Source organism: Molothrus ater, chromosome 6, assembly GCF_012460135.2.
Source record: "Molothrus ater isolate BHLD 08-10-18 breed brown headed cowbird chromosome 6, BPBGC_Mater_1.1, whole genome shotgun sequence".
Classification (NCBI taxonomy): domain Eukaryota; kingdom Metazoa; phylum Chordata; class Aves; order Passeriformes; family Icteridae; genus Molothrus; species Molothrus ater.
In genome coordinates this window covers 3,678,987-3,699,744 of record NC_050483.2, presented here as the reverse complement: position 1 = coordinate 3,699,744, position 20,758 = coordinate 3,678,987, and the positions used below count along the sequence as shown (strand labels likewise).

The following is a 20,758-nucleotide window of genomic DNA, read 5'->3' as shown; positions in this document are numbered from 1 at the left end:
CTTACAAGAATTTGTCAAATTTGCTTGCATTTGGAAAATGTCTGCACAGGAGTGGAGGGAGAAGAGGAAGAGGGAGAGGGAGAGGAGAGAGAAGAAGCCTCCATTTGTCCTCTATGATTTTTTTATTTTCTTTCTTAACTTGTAACAGGATAAAATGGCCATAACATTATCTACCTGCCCTAACAAAGGAGCAGGAGATAGGTGATTTTTGGCAAACTGCTCTGAATTGGAAAATTATGGCAGGCTCAAGCTTACACATCCAAAGTCTTGGAGACAGAGTGAATCTCACCCTGAAGCGTTCCTTAACAGAATTTCAACACTGATAGTTATAATTTAAATAATACTATTATTTAAATATAAATAATATATAATATAAAATAAATATAACTAATACTAAATAATAATATTGCAATGAATAATAGAGATAATTTAAATACAAACATATTTTTATTTAAATTAACATCATGATGATTATGATGTTCTGCCATGTCCATGTTAGACATATTCTCCATCTAAACATCAGCTACACAAACACACATCTCTCTGATATTTTTACAGGGTATTGCTTACCCTGTTTGAAATATAGAGTTCCTATAGGGAATTCTAAGAAACCCTTGTAATGCAGTAAATCCTTTAGCTACTTGAAGTCAGTTAATAGGCTTTTTAAGACTAATCACAACTCTGTGCTTGACAAATATATCAGGATACTGCATTCACTGAGGGAAGTTGATACTGTCATTCATTATTTTATGACTTTGCATTAGACAAACTGAAATCAGACTTCTATCTCTAATGGAAAAAAAAAGAAGACGTAATTTGCATTTCTTTCTGGGAAAGGCAGGATTAATGACATCAAATACTTAGCAAGTCTTCTGTTCAGAGTCTTTAATTCAACATAAGATAATTTACACAGTAAGACAGAAACAACTTCTAAAGACTCTGGAACAGAAGTGGCCAGAACATTTTACATTTTAGCAAATTCTTCTTAACTTGCCTACTGAAGAACTAAACATGCTAACTTTTAGATATCTTTTGAAACTTCATGATAGCTACTGAAAAATCATTGTCTTTGAGCAGTTCTGGTTTTCTTAATGTACTAAGAGTGCTTTGAGCCAGAAAAAAGCCCCCACAAATAAATACGACACTTTTATAAGCATTTATAGGAAGAATAAACTCTTTATGACTACAGTAGAGCAGTGTCTGTGCACTCTTAAGCATGCAGGGGCATTATTATTGGTTACCTAGCTAAAAAAAAGAAGGATAAATAAGACTGTAAAAACTCTCACATTTAAAATAAATGGAGTCTGGAGATACTCTGAACCAGTGTATTTTGGCATAAAACTGAAAAGAAAAGAAACCAACAAAACCTTGACTTGACTCTATGAACCCAAGTCCTGTAGCTGGGGAAAATTTTCTTTGACATCAGACCAGAATTTAGAACAGAATTAGCAAAATAATATTTTAAATAATTCTGCATTTGTTGTTGCTCACGAGAAAAACGCCCTGAGGGGTTCCAGCTCCTCACCTCCAGCCAGGGCTGGTTTCATTGCCACTGGAATGGTTTTATTTCACTGGGATGTGGAAGCTGCTGTCAGCAGGGCAGAGCCTGGGCTGATGCAGCAGATTCCCTCCCCAGGGAATGTGGGATGAGCAGAGGAGCTCTCACACCCACCCCAGCATCTGCCAAGTCTTGGCTGAGCCCTCCAGGGCTGGCAGTAACCCTCATCTCTCATTCCCAGGAGCATTCAAACTCTATTAATGAGTTCTGCACACACAGTAGCCCTTCCAAGAACTTTTGGCATTGAAACTCATATTGGCTTTGGGGGCAGGGGTAAAAAGTAACCGAAAAATCAAGGTATTTCTCTGCCATTTTAGCCCTAATTTTTGCAAGTGTTTTGACAGATATTTTTATTATCCCACTAATGCATAAGCACACTACTGCAGCTCTGTATTTCTATGTTGTCGAATTAAGTTCTTTTCTGACCTAGAGATGGGGCAACTGAGGGGTGTTTTAAAAACTTTTATTCTATTTTTAGTCTCATGTGAAAGGTAGGACAATACAAATATTATAATTCATATACAATACATATATTTATTATCACAATCAAAAACTATTTCCTAATTACATTACAAGCATTTCTTAACCTATCAACTTTTACCACACCATACTATAAATACCTTGAAACTAACAATCTAAAATTACCTAAATAATAACCTAATAATTACCTAAATAAATTTCTTAACCTATCAACTTTTACCACACCATACTATAAATACCTTGAAACTAACAATCTAAAATTACCTAAATAAATCCTACTACAATATATCTTTCATAATTCTATTTCTTTAAAGTATCTTATTGCCAGCCAGGGTCTCTGTACAAATCACAAATGGGACAGGACTGCTGGGAACGTGCCTTGAGCTGTTTGATTTTCCAGCATCGCTCTCATTCCATGGTTATGACAATGGGAAGATGGCAGCAGCTCACATCCCAGGCAGCAGACCAAGAACTTAATGTTACAACTCACTTTATAAGCTTTTTGCCCAATCACACAAAGCAAAAGCACATTGACAGTAGTTCTATCTAATCACTATAAGCACACGTACCTTTGGTTAAAACAATGCTTGCTTATTTTGAATACAATACCTGCTTGTGAGCCTTAAAACACAATGCACAGAGCTCCATTATTAAGCTTTAACCTTCCTAATATCTCACTAGATAAACTTTTCTGTAGCTTAGGGAGTTATTCTAGACCAGCGTTAATACACAGACCATTGTTCTATTTGTCCTTGCTTTTCTACTTTTTAAATAATTTTTCTGCTGACCAATCTCATGGCTGCTGCTCAGCTCTAATCACAGTTCTGTTGTCTCTGAGGCCTGCCTTTTGCAGCTTTCCCAAAACCCTCTGATTTTGTGGATTCCCACAATTCCCTCTCTCTGTTCACTTAAAAAGAAACTTTCATCATCTTTAAAACTTGTTTCTAGTTCCATTTCTCTCACAACAATGTCTATCCTATTCTGTAACATTTCTAAATCAACGTTTCTCATCTCAAGGTTTGCATACAAATACACATTATGTAAACCTTCTGTCAAACTTTAAAAATTCTCTACAAATCCATTTCCCACGCTATTATCTCTTTTATGTATTGAAGTGCAATCACTCCTTGGGTGATGCTGCAGCTTTCTCGGTTCAGTTCCCTCTGGCTGGGTCATTGATGCTCTTTTCCCGCATTTGCAGGAGAGCTGCTCCCTCTGCTGAGTTTTCCGTGGATCGCCACCGGCACCTGATGTCCTTCCTGACCATGCTGGGCCCCAGCCCCGACTGGAACGTGGGGCTCTCTGCCGAGGATCTCTGCACCAAGGACTGTGGCTGGGTCCAGAAGGTGGTACAGGATTTGATCCCCTGGGATGCCGGCACCGACAGTGGTGTCACCTACGAGGTTTGGGCTCTACCTGTCATTTATCCAAATTATCCCTTCAGAGCAGTGCAGTAGGAAAGCAGTTTGATCCATGGTAATGCCTTTATGCTTTTTACTCAAATTTTTCTTAAAATGAAAGACTATTTATTTAAAGAGATGTTAACTACACCTCACTGCCGGTGGCGTTGCCTGAGCTCCTTCAGCATTAGCACTCACGTGGGATGATGTGACATCCACCTGGGGTGTTTTTACCACAGAAGGACAGGATGGGTAAGGTTGGAAGGAAGACAGTGAGTCCAATCTGGTCCAATCTCCCTGTTTAAGCAGGGTGATCCTAGAGAAGGTTATAGGATTCTGTACAGCTCTTGAATAGCCCCAGTAAGGGAGGCTCTGCACCCACTCTGGGCAGTCTTTCCCAGGGCTCGGTCACAGCACAGGAAAGAATTTCTCATTTATGTTCCCCTGTTAAATTCGCCTATTGCATAAACAGAGGGCTTTGGTCACAACCAAGCCTTTGGGTGCCCTTTTGTGCAGACCAAAGCAGTGCCATCATCAGCTCCAGTTTTAGGCTGTTTCAACCCAATGCCAACTGTTCTGTTTGGCACAGGAAGCTTCAACTATTTCTTTCAGCAAAGCAGAGCAAACCAACAACAGCAAAACCAACAACAACAAAACCACCCAAACAAAGAAAAAAACCCAAAACAAAAACAAAACAAAAAAATCCCCATACCAGTAAATATGGGTGTACCAAGTTCACCTCACAATGGAATTTTACAGTTTAGCACTTGAGAGAAGTTTTAATTTCTGTAGATTAACTATTAGTTTCTTTTAAAACATTTATTTTTCTTTTTGATTGCAGTCTCCTAACAAACCTACAGTGCCTCAGGAGAAGATCAGGCCTCTTACAAGCTTAGATCATCCTCAAAGCCCATTTTATGATCCAGAAGGAGGATCTATCAAGCTGGTGGCCAGAGTTGTCATTGAGAGAATTGCACGAAAGGTAAAATACATATAAGCAAAATTTTCAAGCAAGCAAAAATCCACTTTGTAAACAAAAAACCCTATCTGTTCTTTCTCCACCTTCCCTCCTGTGACTGTGGTCACAAGGGTTTTCAGGATGAAGAAGAGATGAGAATGTTGACTCTATATGATCAGAAGGTTTGATTTATTATTTTATGATATATGTTACGTTAAGACTATACTAAAAAGCAATAGAAAGGAAAAGTTTCTTCAGCAGCTAGCTAAGCTAAGAATAGAAAAGAATGAATAACAAAGATCTGTGTCTCAGACAGAGCAAGAGCCAGCTCTGCCATGAGTGGTCAAGAAATCTAAACATCTACAGGAGACCAATCACCTGTTGCATTCTACAGCAGCAGATAACCATTGTTTACTTTGGTTGCTGAACTGCAGCTTGTCACAAGGAAAAATCCTAAGAAAGGATTTTTCATGAAAGATGTCTGCGACACCCTCCAAATCTACACTCCTTACCCTACCCACAGCAAAGATAATGGCAGAAAAAATTGAAACTGTCTTAAGGTGTTAGTTCTCCTAATTCTGGCAATTGTTGTATCTGCTTAATCGAGGATTTTCTTTATGTACACCTAGGAATTCAAAGAGAAAAAGGTGCTGCAGACACAACAGTGTCTCACAGTGTACTGGTTTAACCCCTCATGGATGCATTTCCTCTCCTCAGTGTTCACAATCATTTTTTTTTTGCAGGGGGAGCAGTGCAATATCGTTCCTGATAACATAGATGATATCGTGGCAGATCTAGCACCAGAGGAAAAAGAAGAAGGTACGTTTGAAATTAGTTTGTGCACTACTAATTATTTATATTTTGTTCCATTCTCTGCTGTCACTTGTAGATAAGATACAAAACTGACTTAGGAACAAAAATTCCACTCACTGTCAAACAGTGATTTAGGTTTTCATCTCTTCTGGTCTCTTCTATTAGCTCTCCCTTGTACAGAAAAGAAATTGCATGTATATCTAGGAGATGACAATAACAATGCAGGCAATAAAAGAGAGAAGACTTTTGGGGTTCAAATAATTTTTTCTTTAAAAGACAGTTGGCAGTTAGAATTTTTTTTTTATTCTGGGCTAAAATGGAGAGGATAGAATGCAGAAGGAAATAATGTATTCTATTGGAATCTGAAGCAATCAAAAGCAATCATCAACCAAGAAAAAGGAAGAAAATGGAAGACCATTTTTAACATCCAATGCCTTTCCTTACTTTTCAGATGACACCCCTGAGACTTGCATATACTCAAACTGGTCCCCATGGTCAGCCTGCAGCTCCTCTACCTGTGAAAAGGGCAAGAGAATGAGGCAGAGAATGCTCAAAGCTCAGCTGGACCTCAGCGTGCCCTGCCCAGACACCCAAGACTTCCAGCCCTGCATGGGCCCAGGCTGCAGTGATGAAGGTAACCAGGAGTGGAAGGTGGAGGAGAAGAATGCCTTGTGGAGCTTGCTTCTGCTTTAAAGTTCTCAGGGATGTCAGTTGCTGTAGTATGGCTTGGGTTGTGGTGGCCAAGAGAAAATTGCTGAAGAACACGAATGGCAGCTGTCTGTGGTGAATTCTGCAACTCAGCTGTGCCAGGGCATGAAGTGCACAGAATTATGAAGGAGAGGAGTGAGGGATGCTGTGGAGGTTTCATGAGTCTTGGGTCTTCAAAGAGACAGGAGCAGTTTTTGGGTGTAGTAAAGTTGTTTCTTGCATGAATACATCGGTTTCGAAGGCAAGAGTTCAGAGAGTTAAAGTCTGTGCTAAAAGTTTTCTGGCATAAAGTCCAGAGCAGAAACACCTGCAGCAGCTCTTTTTTCTTCTTCTTGCTTCCTTTCATCTTCCCTCTTTGCACCCCAGTACAGGAGTTTTATTAATAAAGTATCCAATCAGCTAAAAACACAACTCTAAAACATTTTTTACACTATTCTAATGTGTGAAAGTGGTGACAGTTCTTACCCAAATCTTTGTACATAATTTTATCTATTTACCTGGATATTTCCATCTATTCTATCTAGAAAAGCAATGTTCTGCTATGTTTTTGTTATGCCTGAGGCTAATTTTCTGAACTTTAAACTAGGCTTTAGGGCCTTTTACTAGCTAGCACAGTCTCTTAAGGCACTTAGGATATATTTCTATTTACTTAAAACTAAAATTTATACTTTTATTTCATGTCTATGTGGCTTAATATATTTCAGCTTCTCTAGAGGTTCTTATTCAAACCCTGCATTTCTTTTTCGCCCCGAGGGACTCAGAGAGGCTTCTATTCCATGCATTCCATCAGGATGGAGGAGAGGACAGTGGGAAAGGCAGCATAGGAGGGATGCTGCACACAACTGGGCAGCAACTCTGTCAATCCCTGTGGCCTCAGCTCTTTACACAGAGAGCAGCAGGCATGACTCTCTCCCAGGATTTTTTCCTGGGAAAGGCAGTGAGAAGCTCAGAGAAGAGAAAACAATTGTTATCTCTATTCGCCGCTCCTGTTGTTCAGCACATGTGGAATGTGTTATGGAGATTGTTTACCAAAAGTGATTTGTTAATTGGATTCTGCTGATTTACCAACTGGGTCAAAGCTGTGTCCTGGCTGTCTCCAGACAGTCATGGGTTTTTCTTTAGTATTCTTTATTATAGTATCTCTTTAGTATGTAATTTAGTATAGTAGTAGTGTAATATAGCATAGCTTAATAAAGCAGTTGTTCAGCCTCCTGAACCATGGAGTCAGAGCACATTATTCCCTGGCTGGGGGCACCAGATTGATCAATCCCCACCCCTGAGTACTCTCTGTGTTCCAGATGGCTCCACCTGCATGATGTCTGACTGGATCACCTGGTCCCCCTGCAGCGTCTCCTGTGGGATGGGGACAAGATCCAGGGAGAGATATGTAAAGCAGTTCCCTGAGGATGGCTCCATGTGCAAAGTGCCCACTGAGGAGACTGAGAAGTGTATTGTAAATGAAGAATGCTGTAAGTACTTCATTCAGCCTCATAAAATCCAGCCAATAGCAGGAACACTGCCCAAATAGTTTTTTATATGGGTCTTACTGGGGTCCCACAGAGCTCCATCTTAGGTCCTGTGTTCTTCAATACCTTAATTAATGACTTGGAGGCAAGATAGGAAGGGATGCAAAGCAAATTCCCAGATGATTCAAAACTGGGAGGAGCTGCTGACTCCCTCAAAAGCAGGGAGGCCCTGCAGAGGGACCTCAGCAAATTGAGGAACTCTGCAATCACCAACCACATGAAGTTCAACAAGGGAAGGTGCTGGATTCTGCACCTGGGGTGGGCAACCCTGGATGTACAGACAGACTGGGGAATGAGGGGATGGAAAGCAGCACCAGGCAAGGGGACCTGGGGGTCCTTGGCAAGCTGAATGTGAGCCAGCAGTGCCCTGGAGCCAGAAGGGACATCCCTGTGCTGGGGACATCAGGCACAGCATCACAGCAGGGCAAGGGAGGGGATTGTCCCACTCTGCTCTGAGCTGGGGCAGCCACACCTTGAGTGCTGGGGCAGTTTTGGATGCCAAATGGAAAAAAAGTTATTGAGGCATTAGAGTGTCCAAAGGAGGCCACTAGGGTGGTAAAGGTTCCAGAGGAGAAGCCATGAGAGGGGTGGCTGGGGGCACTGGGTTTGTTCAGCCTGGAGGAGAGGAGACTGAGGGGAAACCTCAGTGCAGTTACAAATTCCTCATAAAGGGAAGAGGAGGGGCAGGCACTGATCTCTGCTCTCTGTGACAGTGACAGGAGCCAAGGGAATGGCCTGAAGCTGTGTCAGGGGAGGTTTGGTTTAAATATCAGAAAAAATCTGGGCGCTGAAACAGGGTCCCCAGGGAAGTGGTCACAGCACCAACCTCACTTCAAGAAGGGTTTGGACAACACTCCCAGGGACATGATGTGACTCTTGGGGATGACCCTGTGCCGGGCCAGCAGCTGGACTCCATGGTCCTTGGGGGTCCCTCCCACCTGAGCTGATGCTGTGATACTGATGAGCAATGTTCTCTGCCCACTTTGAACAGCTCCCAGCAGCTGCCTGGTCACAGAGTGGGGTGAGTGGGACGAGTGCAGCGCCAGCTGTGGCACAGGCATGAAGAGAAGGCACAGGATGATCAAGATGACTCCTGCTGATGGATCCATGTGCAAGGCAGAAACCACAGAGGCAGAGAAGTGCATGATGCCCGAGTGCCGTGAGTGCCCAGGAGCTCCTCTCCCCTGCTCTGAAAACAAACATCATTTCTGCCACACTGCCCCAGCACACAAAGAACACAGCTAAAGCAGGAGCAATGCTGCTTTTCCTTGTCCTCCCTAAAATTGGGAGGAAAATCTTAGGCACTGTGCATTAATTAGCACATTCGGTATCAGGATGAGAGCTTCAATAAAAAATGTTCAGTGGTGTCCTGTTGCTGTATGACCCACACAGAGGTGTCTGTATCAGCAAGCCATACCTAAACAACTCTTAAGTTATGCAATATGAGGTATATTTGGCCATAAGGCTAGAATAGAACACATGAAACAGTGCCCTCCCCTTTTAACCCCTGAAAATTTCAGAAATTGAGGTGTTTCTTTTGTGCAATGGGCCAGCCACACCCTTACTGTCACTATTAATTTCTTATGAAATGTTACATTTTCATCAGAGATAATTTTAAAAATATTTTTTGGTAGATTAGATATGGAAACTTCACTTGTTAGACTAAATTAAGTTGACTTCCAGTTCTATTCACTGCAACAATCCTTTTGTTTTGGTTTTTTTTTTTTACAGGAGTTGTGATTGAAACATAGCTCCTTAAACTATTTATTCCCCAGATGCACTGAGACCTAGCAGATATGACTTAGATACAGGAAAAGATAGCAAAGATATTTAAATCAAGCAAACCTTTCAATTTAATATGAAGTTTTCTGAACTTCTTCAGCAGCACCATTCAGCTTGTGACAAGAAAGTATAATTGGCTGATGACAGATGAAACATAGCACCTTTTCCTCTTGTATTATTTTCAAAGTGTATACCTTCATATTTTATTTATAGGAATAAATTGTTAATAATAAGATAATTATTGCATTTTTATTTCCTACCAGATACCATCCCCTGCCTGCTGTCTCCCTGGTCTGAGTGGAGTGACTGCAGTGTAACCTGTGGGAAGGGGATGAGAACCAGGCAGAGGATGCTGAAATCTGCTGCTGAGCTGGGAGACTGCAACGAGGAGCTGGAGCAAGCAGAGAAATGCATGCTGCCAGAATGCCGTAAGTTTGGAGAATTCCCTGGGAAAGGGAGGCTAATTATGTGTCAAAATCTATGGATCAAACCTCCATCACCACTTCTCAGCATCACTTCTTAAACAGGCGGGGTATCAAGCATGCATTGTTTAAAAAATTTTATTTATTATTATTGTTATCATCATAATTATCATACACTGTCAGCAGCTGAGAGCCGAAATATGACTGTGCCTTAAATTCAGCTTGCCCTACATCACCCCATGCTTATTCTCTATATTTTCATGAGAATACAGCTCTGCATGTTTGACACGCTGCAGCTCCAGGCAACTCCCCAGTAGGAAATAAGTCAGAATTATAAAACCTGGTTTATCACTCAAATGCAGACAGTGTGCCAGGAAAGAAGGAAAGAAGAGTTGAAATCACCTGTGGGATTCTTTCAGCTCAGAAAGAGCACAAAAGAGGCTTTCTCCACCTTTGATACACCTCTGAATGGTATCATTCTGCAACCTGCTACTGGATGGTGTGGAGGCAGCTGCAGAGACTTTTTTACCTTATTTCATTAAAATCCCCCACTTCTTGGGTACAGCAAATTTCTGGTTGCTTTGCAGTCTTTGTGAAGTGTGATAGCCTAAGGCACTGCTGAATGAATGAGATATGATTGCCTTTAGCATCCTGTTTCCAGCTGGTTTGTGAGGTTTTATCACAAATTACATTATTTTTCACAGAAATGATTGGTTAAAAGGGCTTTTACACTGTAATTGCTCATTCAGCTTTTCTTAAATAATATGAAATATCATTTTGATTTTTATTCACTGGGGCTGTAAGTGTTAAGCAGTGCTGAAAGATGAAGACTTTTAAGATATAATGGTATTAGTGAATGTGGCTTATTGCATAACACTGCCAGCAAAGCAAGACTCAGATCTCAGAGGTAGCAAATTATTTTTAAATATAACTCAATTTTCAGCAGCTTTTCATTACAAAACAGACAGATGGGTGGGAAAATTGAAGAAGGCACAGGAGAATTATTTATATGTTCTTTGTAATTTTAGTGATCTGCCAGCACCACTCTTGAAGAAGAAATCGAAGAGTGTGTCAAATAACACTTGTGCTCGAAATGGACTCAGAAAATTCTGACATGCAGCCTCCAAATTGCTGAGAAGATTGGAGGGTTAAGCAGAATCCGTGTAGTTGGGGTGCAAATGTTCATCAGGCACATCTGTGTGTTTCTGTGGATTTGGTGTCATTTTTTTGTGTGTTTCTTCCTCCCTGCAGCCATCCACTGCGAGCTGACAGAGTGGTCCCAGTGGTCGGAGTGCAACACCTCCTGTGGCAAGGGCCACATGATCAGGACAAGGATGATTAAAATAGAGCCCCAGTTTGGGGGAGCAGCCTGCCCTGAGACCGTGCAGCGCAGCAAGTGCAGGGTGAGGAAGTGCCTGAGGGGAGCAGGGATGGAAAAAAGGCGCTGGAAGGAGGCCCGGGAGAAAAGGAGAAGCGAACAAGCAAGGAAGAGTTTAGATAGTGAGCAATATCCAGGTGAGTGTCAAACCACTTTTTGTGGTTTTCTGCAAGACAGTGGTGCCTTGTGAAGGCTGAGCTAGAGGAGAGGCTGGACAGAGGTAAATAATAAAGTAGGGATTTATTAAGAGGCCTCCATGGATCCACCTTGGGCAGCACAACCCAAAATGGCCCCAAAATGCACCAGCGCTCCCGGGCTCTCTCCCTTGGATCAGTTCTGCTCCATTTGCATCTTGCAGTTCATTGTCCCATTCCAGCTTTAGCCCCTGCAGTCCCACCCTGCTTGTTTTTCTCTCTCCAGCCCACGGTGTTTGTGCTCTTGGGCTGAGATTGGGATCATTTGTCCTTGGTGCCCAGCTGGAGCAGGAATTGTTTTGTCTCCCTGCTCTGTGCACAGAGCTCACCATCCCCTCATGTGAAGCTCAGGCCCACACACTAAAGCAGCACAGAATGGGAAAAATAGAAAAGCTGAAACCTGAGGCACCGACAGGAGTTTGTGAGCAGCTCCAGCACATTCTGTGAGAGCACCTTCAGCACTTCAGTCAATAAAACACAGCCACTTGCAGTGCTTGCCCATCACCAAAATCACCCAGCCTAAGCTCAGGGCACATGGAGAAAGGCCCACATCTGTCCATGTCCCAGCACTAAAAATATTTCAGCTACTCCACACAAAAGTGTGAAAAACTTTAAACTTTACACCTGGCAAAGGACTGATTGCAGTTTCTGCAAATCTGGGTGGCAATCTTTACATCCTGCTAGCTTCAAACAGTTAAAATACTTGTTCCTGGATCTGATGCAGAATTTCAAAACTGAACTCATTTCCACCTCAGCAGTCTGATTCAGACTCAGGCTGCTCCAGGAGATCTGCTCAAACTGCTTTTCCAATGGGGACAGTATCATCAAGTACTGATTCCTCAAATCAACAAAACGTATCTTGTGGTATAATTAACATTATCTGGGTAGGAATTACTGCTAAGTTGTGGCTTATGCTTGTCTGACATTTAACCATTTCATCATTTTATCTGTCTTTTTAAATGTAACTATTAAATTTCTTGTACTTTGTTCAGTGTTTGAAAGATGCAACTTGGTTATTTATATTTAGCAGGCGGTTCTACTACTAAAAACTTAACCAAATCACTTATTTTTTTTTCAGTTTGTAGGATGAAACCATGGACTGCTTGGACAGAATGTTCTACACTCTGTGGAGGTGGAATTCAGGAGCGCTACATGATGGTGAAGAAGAGGTCCAAAAGCACTCAGTTTACCAGCTGCAAAGACAAAAAGGAGCTAAGAGCATGTAATGTCCATCCTTGTTAACAAAACACAAGGTTCCAAGTGATGCACTCTGAGCTAAATGGAAAGTCAACCTTGGTTTGTTTTTTTAAAACAACAACAAAATATAAAGTGTATATTAGTTTTCATTTTTGCAGTGTGGTTTGCTTTTTAGTCTTGCTGGTGCAAGAAAAATATTTTATAAATATTTCCTCATGGATTTATGCTGAGAGTAAGGCTTTGTTACTCCAGCCAGCCCTTAATGCATAAAAATAGTAAAGTCATGGTGAGTTATTTAACTAAAATACAGACACATCTGTGGACATGGAATAGCCATAGAGAAATACCACTTGTAAAGACATGGGCTGCATGCATATTAACAAAACTAAGTTAAAGTGACAGGAAGTTTCATCTGTGGGAGGATTTCTCTCTAGATTTGATTTTGAAAATCCAAAGCAGTGCCTCTGTGATTACACAACTATGCCAAGGAGTAATGTCAGTAATGCTGGTTCAATAACATTAAAGATGCATGTTTATCTTTTTACACTATTGGGTTAAGCTGATAGTTATTATAATTATTATTATAATAATCTAAACACTTTTCTTCACATGGATGCTGTGGTCCATGAAAGAAGGTCTTTTTTTCTTCAAAACTTAAAAAAGAAATAATTTTTCTTGCTCAACAGTGATGTCTGACCACCACACAATCACAGTCAAGAGAGCACATAAAGAAAACATGCAAATATCATAATATGTGTACAGTCCATTGCCTTTCAAAATGGACACAGAACTAGTAGAAATTGCTCCAGAGGGTTGCAACAGCTGTGTCACAGGATGTCTTCCATGTAAGGGACACAAAAAAATTAGATTCAGTTTCACAAGGATTTTATTCACAGGAGAAGAGGGAGACAGGTTTATAATAAAACAAGAAAGGTAGAGAAAAGGTGAGCCAAGCTCTCATGCATTCCTTAAAACTGAAATGAGCCTCTGAAAGGAACAATGACAGTCTTAAAAAAAACCCCTGATTATAGAGTGGCACAAGAATACATTTACAGCAGTGTCATTTATGTCTTTTTTTTACTCAGAGCATAGGGTAATCTAAAAATTACTAAATTTGTGAGAATTACCCATTTGTGCATTTCCTAGCCAGGTTAAATGCCCTCCCTGACTACTTAAGTGATTAAAAAACTGCCTGAGATGATGAAATACCTCCTCACTCTTCTATTTGCTATTTTACTGCATCTCCTGCAGAGTTTAGCTCTCATTCCCACACAGAGTCAGGTGTAACCAGGGAGACCCTTGGGTCCCACTTGCTATTGGAATACAATCTTTTCCTGCAATTCTATTTTCCTGTAATAATCTAACATTAAGAGGGGAAGGTGATGTGTTACCTCTTGGTCCAGGAAAGGCAGCATCCCCCTATGTCTCTTCTGAAGTAAGAGCAGTGCACTGAAAATAAAGATTGTTGATGCCCACGCTTAAGCTTGAGAGAAATGAATGGAGAGAATTTTTTTTTTTAACGGTCTCTAAACCAGCCTTAAGTAATTTACTCACTCCCTTAACACTTGGTCACTACCCTGAGGACCTGACAGCTGGGTTTTAAATATTGCTGTGCCCCAGAGCCCTCTGAGCTGTTCATCTTCCCCACCACCACTACCACCCTGGGGATCCTCTGTACCTGAACAGGCTCATTGGGCTGGTGGCATTAATTGTGGGACTGTTCATCAGCAATTCTCCACTGAACACTGCAAGGGCTACTCAGGATTTCCACAGCCATCACATCCTACATGCTCTCAAGATATTTTACTGCTTTCTGCAGATTTGGAGTTAGGGAAAGGCCAGGGAAATAATAGAACCAAGGGCAGTGTGAGCCCTCTCTTGCTGCTGCTAAATGAAATGGGTGCACACCCATAGCCAACCAAACCAGGAGAAAAAAAGAATACAACAAAGTTTAATGCTAAAACCAAACATTTTCCTTTTTGCACAGCTTGGCTCACTTAATAATATTAATTCAGATAGTTTGCCTCCTTGTGCCTGTTCAAAAATCGTGCAGTTTATGTTTCTACAGCACTGCCATGACAGCATAGCAGCAAGACTGTCCCTCAGTAGTGCATTTAGGACCTTACATTTCACTTGTATGACCAAAAATGAAGAAAACCCAATGAAAAAAAAACCAGTGGAGTGATATAGGTGCTGGAGGAGTGACCATCTGAGCATATTTTGGGTAAAGAAACTGCAGAGAAAAGCCACAATGATCAATGCCAGGGCAGGGCCACACCTCTGGCTGAGCTGACAGAAAGTGTCCCAGCTGAATGAGTCCATTCACTCAGGAAAGTAATCTTGGGCCATAAAATGAGTGGGAGAGTGCTTTTAAAGGCTTTGAAGAACCTGTGAGCCTGGGGCAGAGGGAACAGAAGAAGTTTCTCCTGAATGGAAAAAACGTGCTGAGTTCAGGAACCAGATATATCTCATCAACCACTTGGCCAAGATTATCTTGCAAAACCATTCCTGTTTCAGCAAATAATCAATGAAACCCAGTGTTGTATTTTCATTTTCACATTTGTTCCAGTTCATCAAGCTGTTTTGTCTACTAAATCGTCCCTTTGCCAAAGGCCACATAGTGCAAATACACTTACAGAAAACATACAACACCTTTCTGAACTTCCCCACAAAATTGTCCATTGAAACAATCTGGCATTCCTTTCCCTGTGCTTTTTACTAATTTGATTCTCCAGATCCTTTCTTTTTTTCTCTCTCTCTTTAGAAGGCTGTTCAGTGTGATTTCCAGTCATTTCTCTTAGGCTCATTAAAGTTCTGAATGTTGCAAATTGCTTTTTTCCCCACCTTGTTAACAGATGAAATGACAAGGTAATTGCACCGAGTCAGAAATGTGTGACCACTCCTGCTTCTGTTCAGCTCTTCACACTTGTTTTTCTGTCAAAACGTTTTACAGATCTCTTGTCTTTCTTCTAACTTGATACATGAGAAACATTTCGGCTTGTTACATTTTGTATAAAAAAATAAACACAAACAAAAACAAACTAAGGAAATAAAAAAAAATAAGAGGTTGATTTTCTATTCAGAACAAAAAAAGAGAAAGCTCTGATATATGTAGAAATCTTGCATTGTTACTGTAAACTTTCTAGTAGTGTAATAGGCACAGGTTATCAGTCAATAAAAATAAGAACTGTTATTGTTCTGATGTCCTGAATAATCCTGCTGAACTCAAAGCACAGATGTCACACCAGTTTTGTAGACCTCAACTACCAGATCCTAGCATTGTCAGTACCTTTTTTTTTAATATACAAAGGATAGAATCTTTACACATAATAAAAATGTTAGGGGCTTAACAAATGTACAGTAGGACTCTGTTTGTGCGACACATGAGTTAAACAAATTTGTTTGATTGCATTTTTAGATTTCCTTTGTTGTTTTTGTTTGCTGTGGAATTATGAAAAAAGCTACCATGAACATTTCTTACCAAAGTCTTGTGTAGATGTTTTGTAGCTGTCTGCCTAACACATTATTATTATAATTATAATTATTATTATTATTATTATTTTGGAATAAAGACATCTTTACTATGAATTTTACACTTGTATGAGATTCTGTTCAACTTATATGATTATGAACACCAAAAAAACATTTATTAATATGAGTCAAGTCATGTTCTTATTTACATTTTACTCCTGTTCAAGGTCACAGGATATCAGGAGTGAGTGGATTTTATTAGAACCTGTCATTCTTTCTACTCGGAAGTTGTTTGCATCAAGGTCTTTGTCAAATACTTTGTTGTTCTTTTGAAATCACAGGGTAACTTAGGAACATCACATTATGTATTTGTGTATTACTCTCATGTGGGTTTTGTTGCTGTTGTCGGTTTTTAATAAAAGAGAAACTATTTAAAAGAACACATTTTAAAGCCTGGTGGTACATGAAAGGAAAAAAATCATTAAAAATAAGCTCTCAAAAAGCCTGAGATTTTGTGAAACTTTCCACTGATCTTTTGTGCTACTGGAAAACTGGTTTGGACACTGTGGGTCTGAGTGTGCCACTGAAAATTACCCTGAAATTTTGGAGGTGAGGGAAGCAACACAGCAATGCTGCTGCTCTAAAAATCCAATTGTCTGTAACATTTGCTGCCAGCTAAAAGCAACCAGCGTGTTCACAAAAACCCCTCTAGCCTAAAACTGAATTGTAACCAGGCTGAGGGGAGGCTGGAGGTAGTAACTGAAATATGCTAAAATCCCTAAACTCCTCACTACCACGTTTAAGGCACTTTAGTGGTCTTTGCTCCACATGCAAACCCATTTAATATTTTTATTGCATCACTTTCAACCCTGGGACTCATCCACTTCACGTGGTGTTGGGCAAAACAAAGCAATTCTGTTGAGCTGAGTGGTGTTAGTTCTGTCTCTCCTACTTTCCAAAAGACAGAACAATTTGTGCCATAGATTTGTGGGTTCTCTGCTTCCTTTTTCTGCCTCTCTTGGGTCTGGATTGAAGACACCTGAGAGGATAGTTCACGTTCAGACTCAGGTGTTTATTGTTTCTTATCAATGTTACAGCCTCACAGCTGTGAGTTCTGCAGACTTTCATCAGCAACAATCTCTTGTTACAAGGTCTTTTGAGGCTAAACTACCCAATTATGAAAGGACACCTAGATTATTTTCCCTTTTAACCCAATAACTAATCACTCGAAGCTTGCAATGTGGACTTTGCTGTCCAATTACAAAACATCACCCAAACCCATGAAGAAGAAGGAAGAAGAAGGTGAAGAAGAACAACCTGCCTCCACCCTAAAACCTCCATCTTGCTTCATATTCTAAAACCCCAAACTCTTACATTTTTCATGTGATATTGCACACTTCTAACCAACTACACACCCATAATCCCAGTGCAATTAATCAATTTTGGAAGCCTTCTCCACTGCCTCAGGTCAAATGCAGCATTCTCTTGTGGGTCTGTGCCTTTCAGCACAGAAAGTTTAAAATTCTCAGCATCCAGTGTTCCAACAATAACTGATGGGACATTTGTGGTGTTGTGAGGTCCCCAGGATGAGGTGAGAGATGAGAATTTGACTCCCAAGTTCTCAGAAGGCTGATATATTATAGTATGATATTATATTATATTATATTATATTAAAAGGAATTATATACTAAAACTATACTAAAGAAAAAGAAAGGGGACATCAGAAGGCTAGAACAAGAATGAATAATAAAAACCTGTGACTGACCAGAGTCCCAACACAGCTGGACTGGGATTGGTCATTAAATTAAAACAATTCACATGCTGGGTAAACAATTCTCCAAATCACATTCCAGAGGAACAAAACATGGAGAAGCTGAGGCTTCTCATCTTCCCAGGATAGGGAATCCTGGTGAAGGGATTTTTCAGAAAATATCAGGGTGACACACATGAACTGCTCAGCAGGCAGTGACAGTTCTCACATGTGGTTTAGGTGTCCTAATGCACCTAAAGGGTTAATGCTGGGAGCTCTGCATTCCCATCTTCCTCACTGAAGCCCTCAGGAGCCCCAGTTGCTCTGCCAAAAGTAATAAATTCACAAGCACTGATCCAGGAGAGCCCTCCCTCCCTGTGTAAGCACCACATTTGCAAAGGGAGCAGAAATTAAGCCTCTCACAACTCAGTTTTCTTCTTTACATGGCAGGGTATTTGGAGATATGTCTTTTAAATTATATGTTTTATATGCACTTCAAAGAAAGACCAAGAGCCTTAAACCCTCACCCACCATGGCCCAAGTGCAAAAAGCACCCCAAAGGTGCTTGGTGTGCACCAAACCAGCTGTACCTAAAATGCCTTTTTATCTGAAAAAGAGAGAGAGCAAGTGCATACAAAGGAAAAGAGCAAAGATGGCTCAATCACAGAACCTTTCCAGGCAATGCTCTCCTTCCCACTGATGCTGCCAAAAATATTGGGATATTACAAGGAGAATACAAAGGAGCAGCCAGTGGCACATCAACAAAGCCTCCATAAGTAACATTTCCAGATACAACTAATGAGGCTGGAGTTAGTATTTATTCTCCTTCATAAGCCTTGAGCCAAGGGAGCTGGGCTAACAGCTAGTAAAAACATAATAACAGATCCCATATTTTATATGGTATCACATATTACTTTATCCACAGAAGTTAAAAGGGGGGAAAAAAAAGAAGTTTTTTACTTAGAGTATCCTTAAGATCACTTGGGCAGTGAGGGAACCAAAGCAGTGTCTAGAAAACACACAGTTAGATTATAAGTTAAAAAATTTGAAAATGGTCTACGCCATGATTTCAAAGTGCAGAAAAGGTTATGAATGTTAAATATAATTTTATAGCACTCACATTAAAAGATACATAGAAAACAAGGTGCACAAGTATAGAAACAGTACTCCCAGAGCAAACAAGCAGCTGTACTATTTAAAAAAATCAAAATATTTGTATTCATTCTCAAATGTCTTCAGTGAAGGAAAAGAAACTTTTGTCAATCAATCTACTTGCAAAGATACAATACTATACTTTTTTGCTATGTTTATATATGTATACACTATACATATATGGTTTTTTGCTACATTTCAGTTCCAGTTTACACACCCCTTAAACGTTAGAAATGAAGATAAATATCTGTAAATTGTTCATTCCCGGGGGACACAGTGTACAGAGAGGATCAATGCATTCACACACAAAAAAAGCTTGAAATGCCTTTTCTGGAGAAATAAAATGACATCCCACTAGATGGCACTGGAAGCCAACACAGACAGCCATGTGTGTGGGTTTAAAAAAAAAATAGCAAAGAAAAAAGAACCCCAAAAACCTAACAAAATATAAACCCAAGTAAGCAGAGCATCACCGTGGGAAGGGACTCTCAGGCTCTAAATCAGCATTTTTCTCTCTGTAGCTGCCCTCTCCCTGCATCACCAAGGGCATCACTGCTGCTGGAATCCTGTCCCAGCCTTCCTTAATTCGCTCAGGAATGCTCAGGGTGCAAATCAGCTGGGAAGGGATAGCAGGGAAAGGAGCCACAGTAACACTCTGGTATTCTCTGCCACACCTGTCCCCTGCTCTTCCAGCCAGGCATCCTTGCCTTCCCCTTCAGGAAAGAAGTGGTTTTATTGATCTTTAGAAGCAGAAATCTTCCAACCCAGGCAGAGGGAGAGAAGAGGCCCAGGATTTCAAACACTCCTGCAAGGGAGGTCAGGGAGAGGAGGTTTGAAGCCAGGCATCCCTCAGTTTTTGTGCCAGGGTGAAGGTGATGCCTCAGATTTATCTTTTCTATTTTTCATATTCTGTGCTGCTTTAGTGTGTGGGTCTGGGCTTCATATTCAGGGATGGTGAGCTCTGTGCACAGAGCAGGGAGACAAAACAATTCCTGCTCCAGCTGGGCACCAAGGACAAATGATCCCAATCTCAGCCCAGAGCACAAACCCCGTGGGCTGGAGAGAGAAAAACAAGCAGGGTGGGACTGCAGGGGCTAAAGCTGGAATGGGACAATGAACTGCAAGATGCAAATGGAGCAGAACTGATCCAAGGGAGAGAGCCCGGGAGCGCTGGGGCATTTTGGGGCCATTTTGGTTCATCTTGGGTGCAGCCCTGGCTGGGCTCTGGTGCTGCCCAAGGTGTACCTATTGAAGACTTCTAATGAAGACCTATTTTGTTCTTTAATTCTGTCTAGTCTCTGTTCTAGGGCAGCCTTCACAGGGCACCAAAGGCACTGGTGACTGATTTAAGTTAGAAATGGGAGCGTGTATTCTGTCCCATCTGTCAGAGCTGGGGCAGTTCTCTGCTGTCCATTGGGCAGCTTTTCTTTATCTCTCCCACAGCCAATCCTCCCTCCAGGAGATCTCTGCTGTCCATGGCCACTGAGTGTCCCTGCATGGCTGATCCAATTCCATCATCCCATGGGGAGATGCTGCGCCCAGGGGAGGAGCCAAGCATTCCTACCTGGATCCAATCTGAGGCCTGGCACAGCACAGCAGCCTTTGCCCAGTGCATTCCCAGAGGAGCAGCTTTCTGCTGCCCTGCACTGCCAGAGGGAGCCCAGGCCCATCTCCAGCAGCCCTGGAGCTGCAGAGGAAAACTCCCCCCTTGTGCAGGATCCCTGCTCCAGCAGAGCCACAGCTGGCACTGCAGGAGGGCTGAGCCCCCATGGGATGGGGCTGTGCCACCCCCCTGACACACAGGGGGACAGGGCCTGGTCTCACTCTGGCAGTGTTTATTTCTGTACTATTGCATTTGTATTTTTAATTTTCCTAGTAAAGAACTGTTATTCCTACTCCCACATCTTTGCATGAGAACCCTTTAATTTCAAAATTATAATAAGTCAGAGGGAGGGGGTTTACATTTTCC

At 41.3% G+C, this 20,758-nt stretch overlaps 1 protein-coding gene across 1 annotated transcript in view; it reads left to right on the top strand.

Annotated features, from left to right (window-relative positions):
* SPON1 (spondin 1) overlaps positions 1-16,004 on the top strand; it is a 190,704-nt gene extending 174,700 nt beyond the window's left edge. The window contains exons 8-16 of the mRNA XM_036383446.2: positions 3,240-3,441; positions 4,280-4,420; positions 5,140-5,215; positions 5,661-5,843; positions 7,216-7,386; positions 8,435-8,602; positions 9,489-9,653; positions 10,899-11,162; positions 12,298-16,004. Coding sequence (XP_036239339.1) covers positions 3,240-3,441; positions 4,280-4,420; positions 5,140-5,215; positions 5,661-5,843; positions 7,216-7,386; positions 8,435-8,602; positions 9,489-9,653; positions 10,899-11,162; positions 12,298-12,461 — 1,534 coding nt within the window. The 3' untranslated portion in view covers positions 12,462-16,004. The remainder of the gene's footprint in view (positions 1-3,239; positions 3,442-4,279; positions 4,421-5,139; positions 5,216-5,660; positions 5,844-7,215; positions 7,387-8,434; positions 8,603-9,488; positions 9,654-10,898; positions 11,163-12,297) is intronic.
* The last annotated feature ends 4,754 nt before the right edge of the window (positions 16,005-20,758 follow it).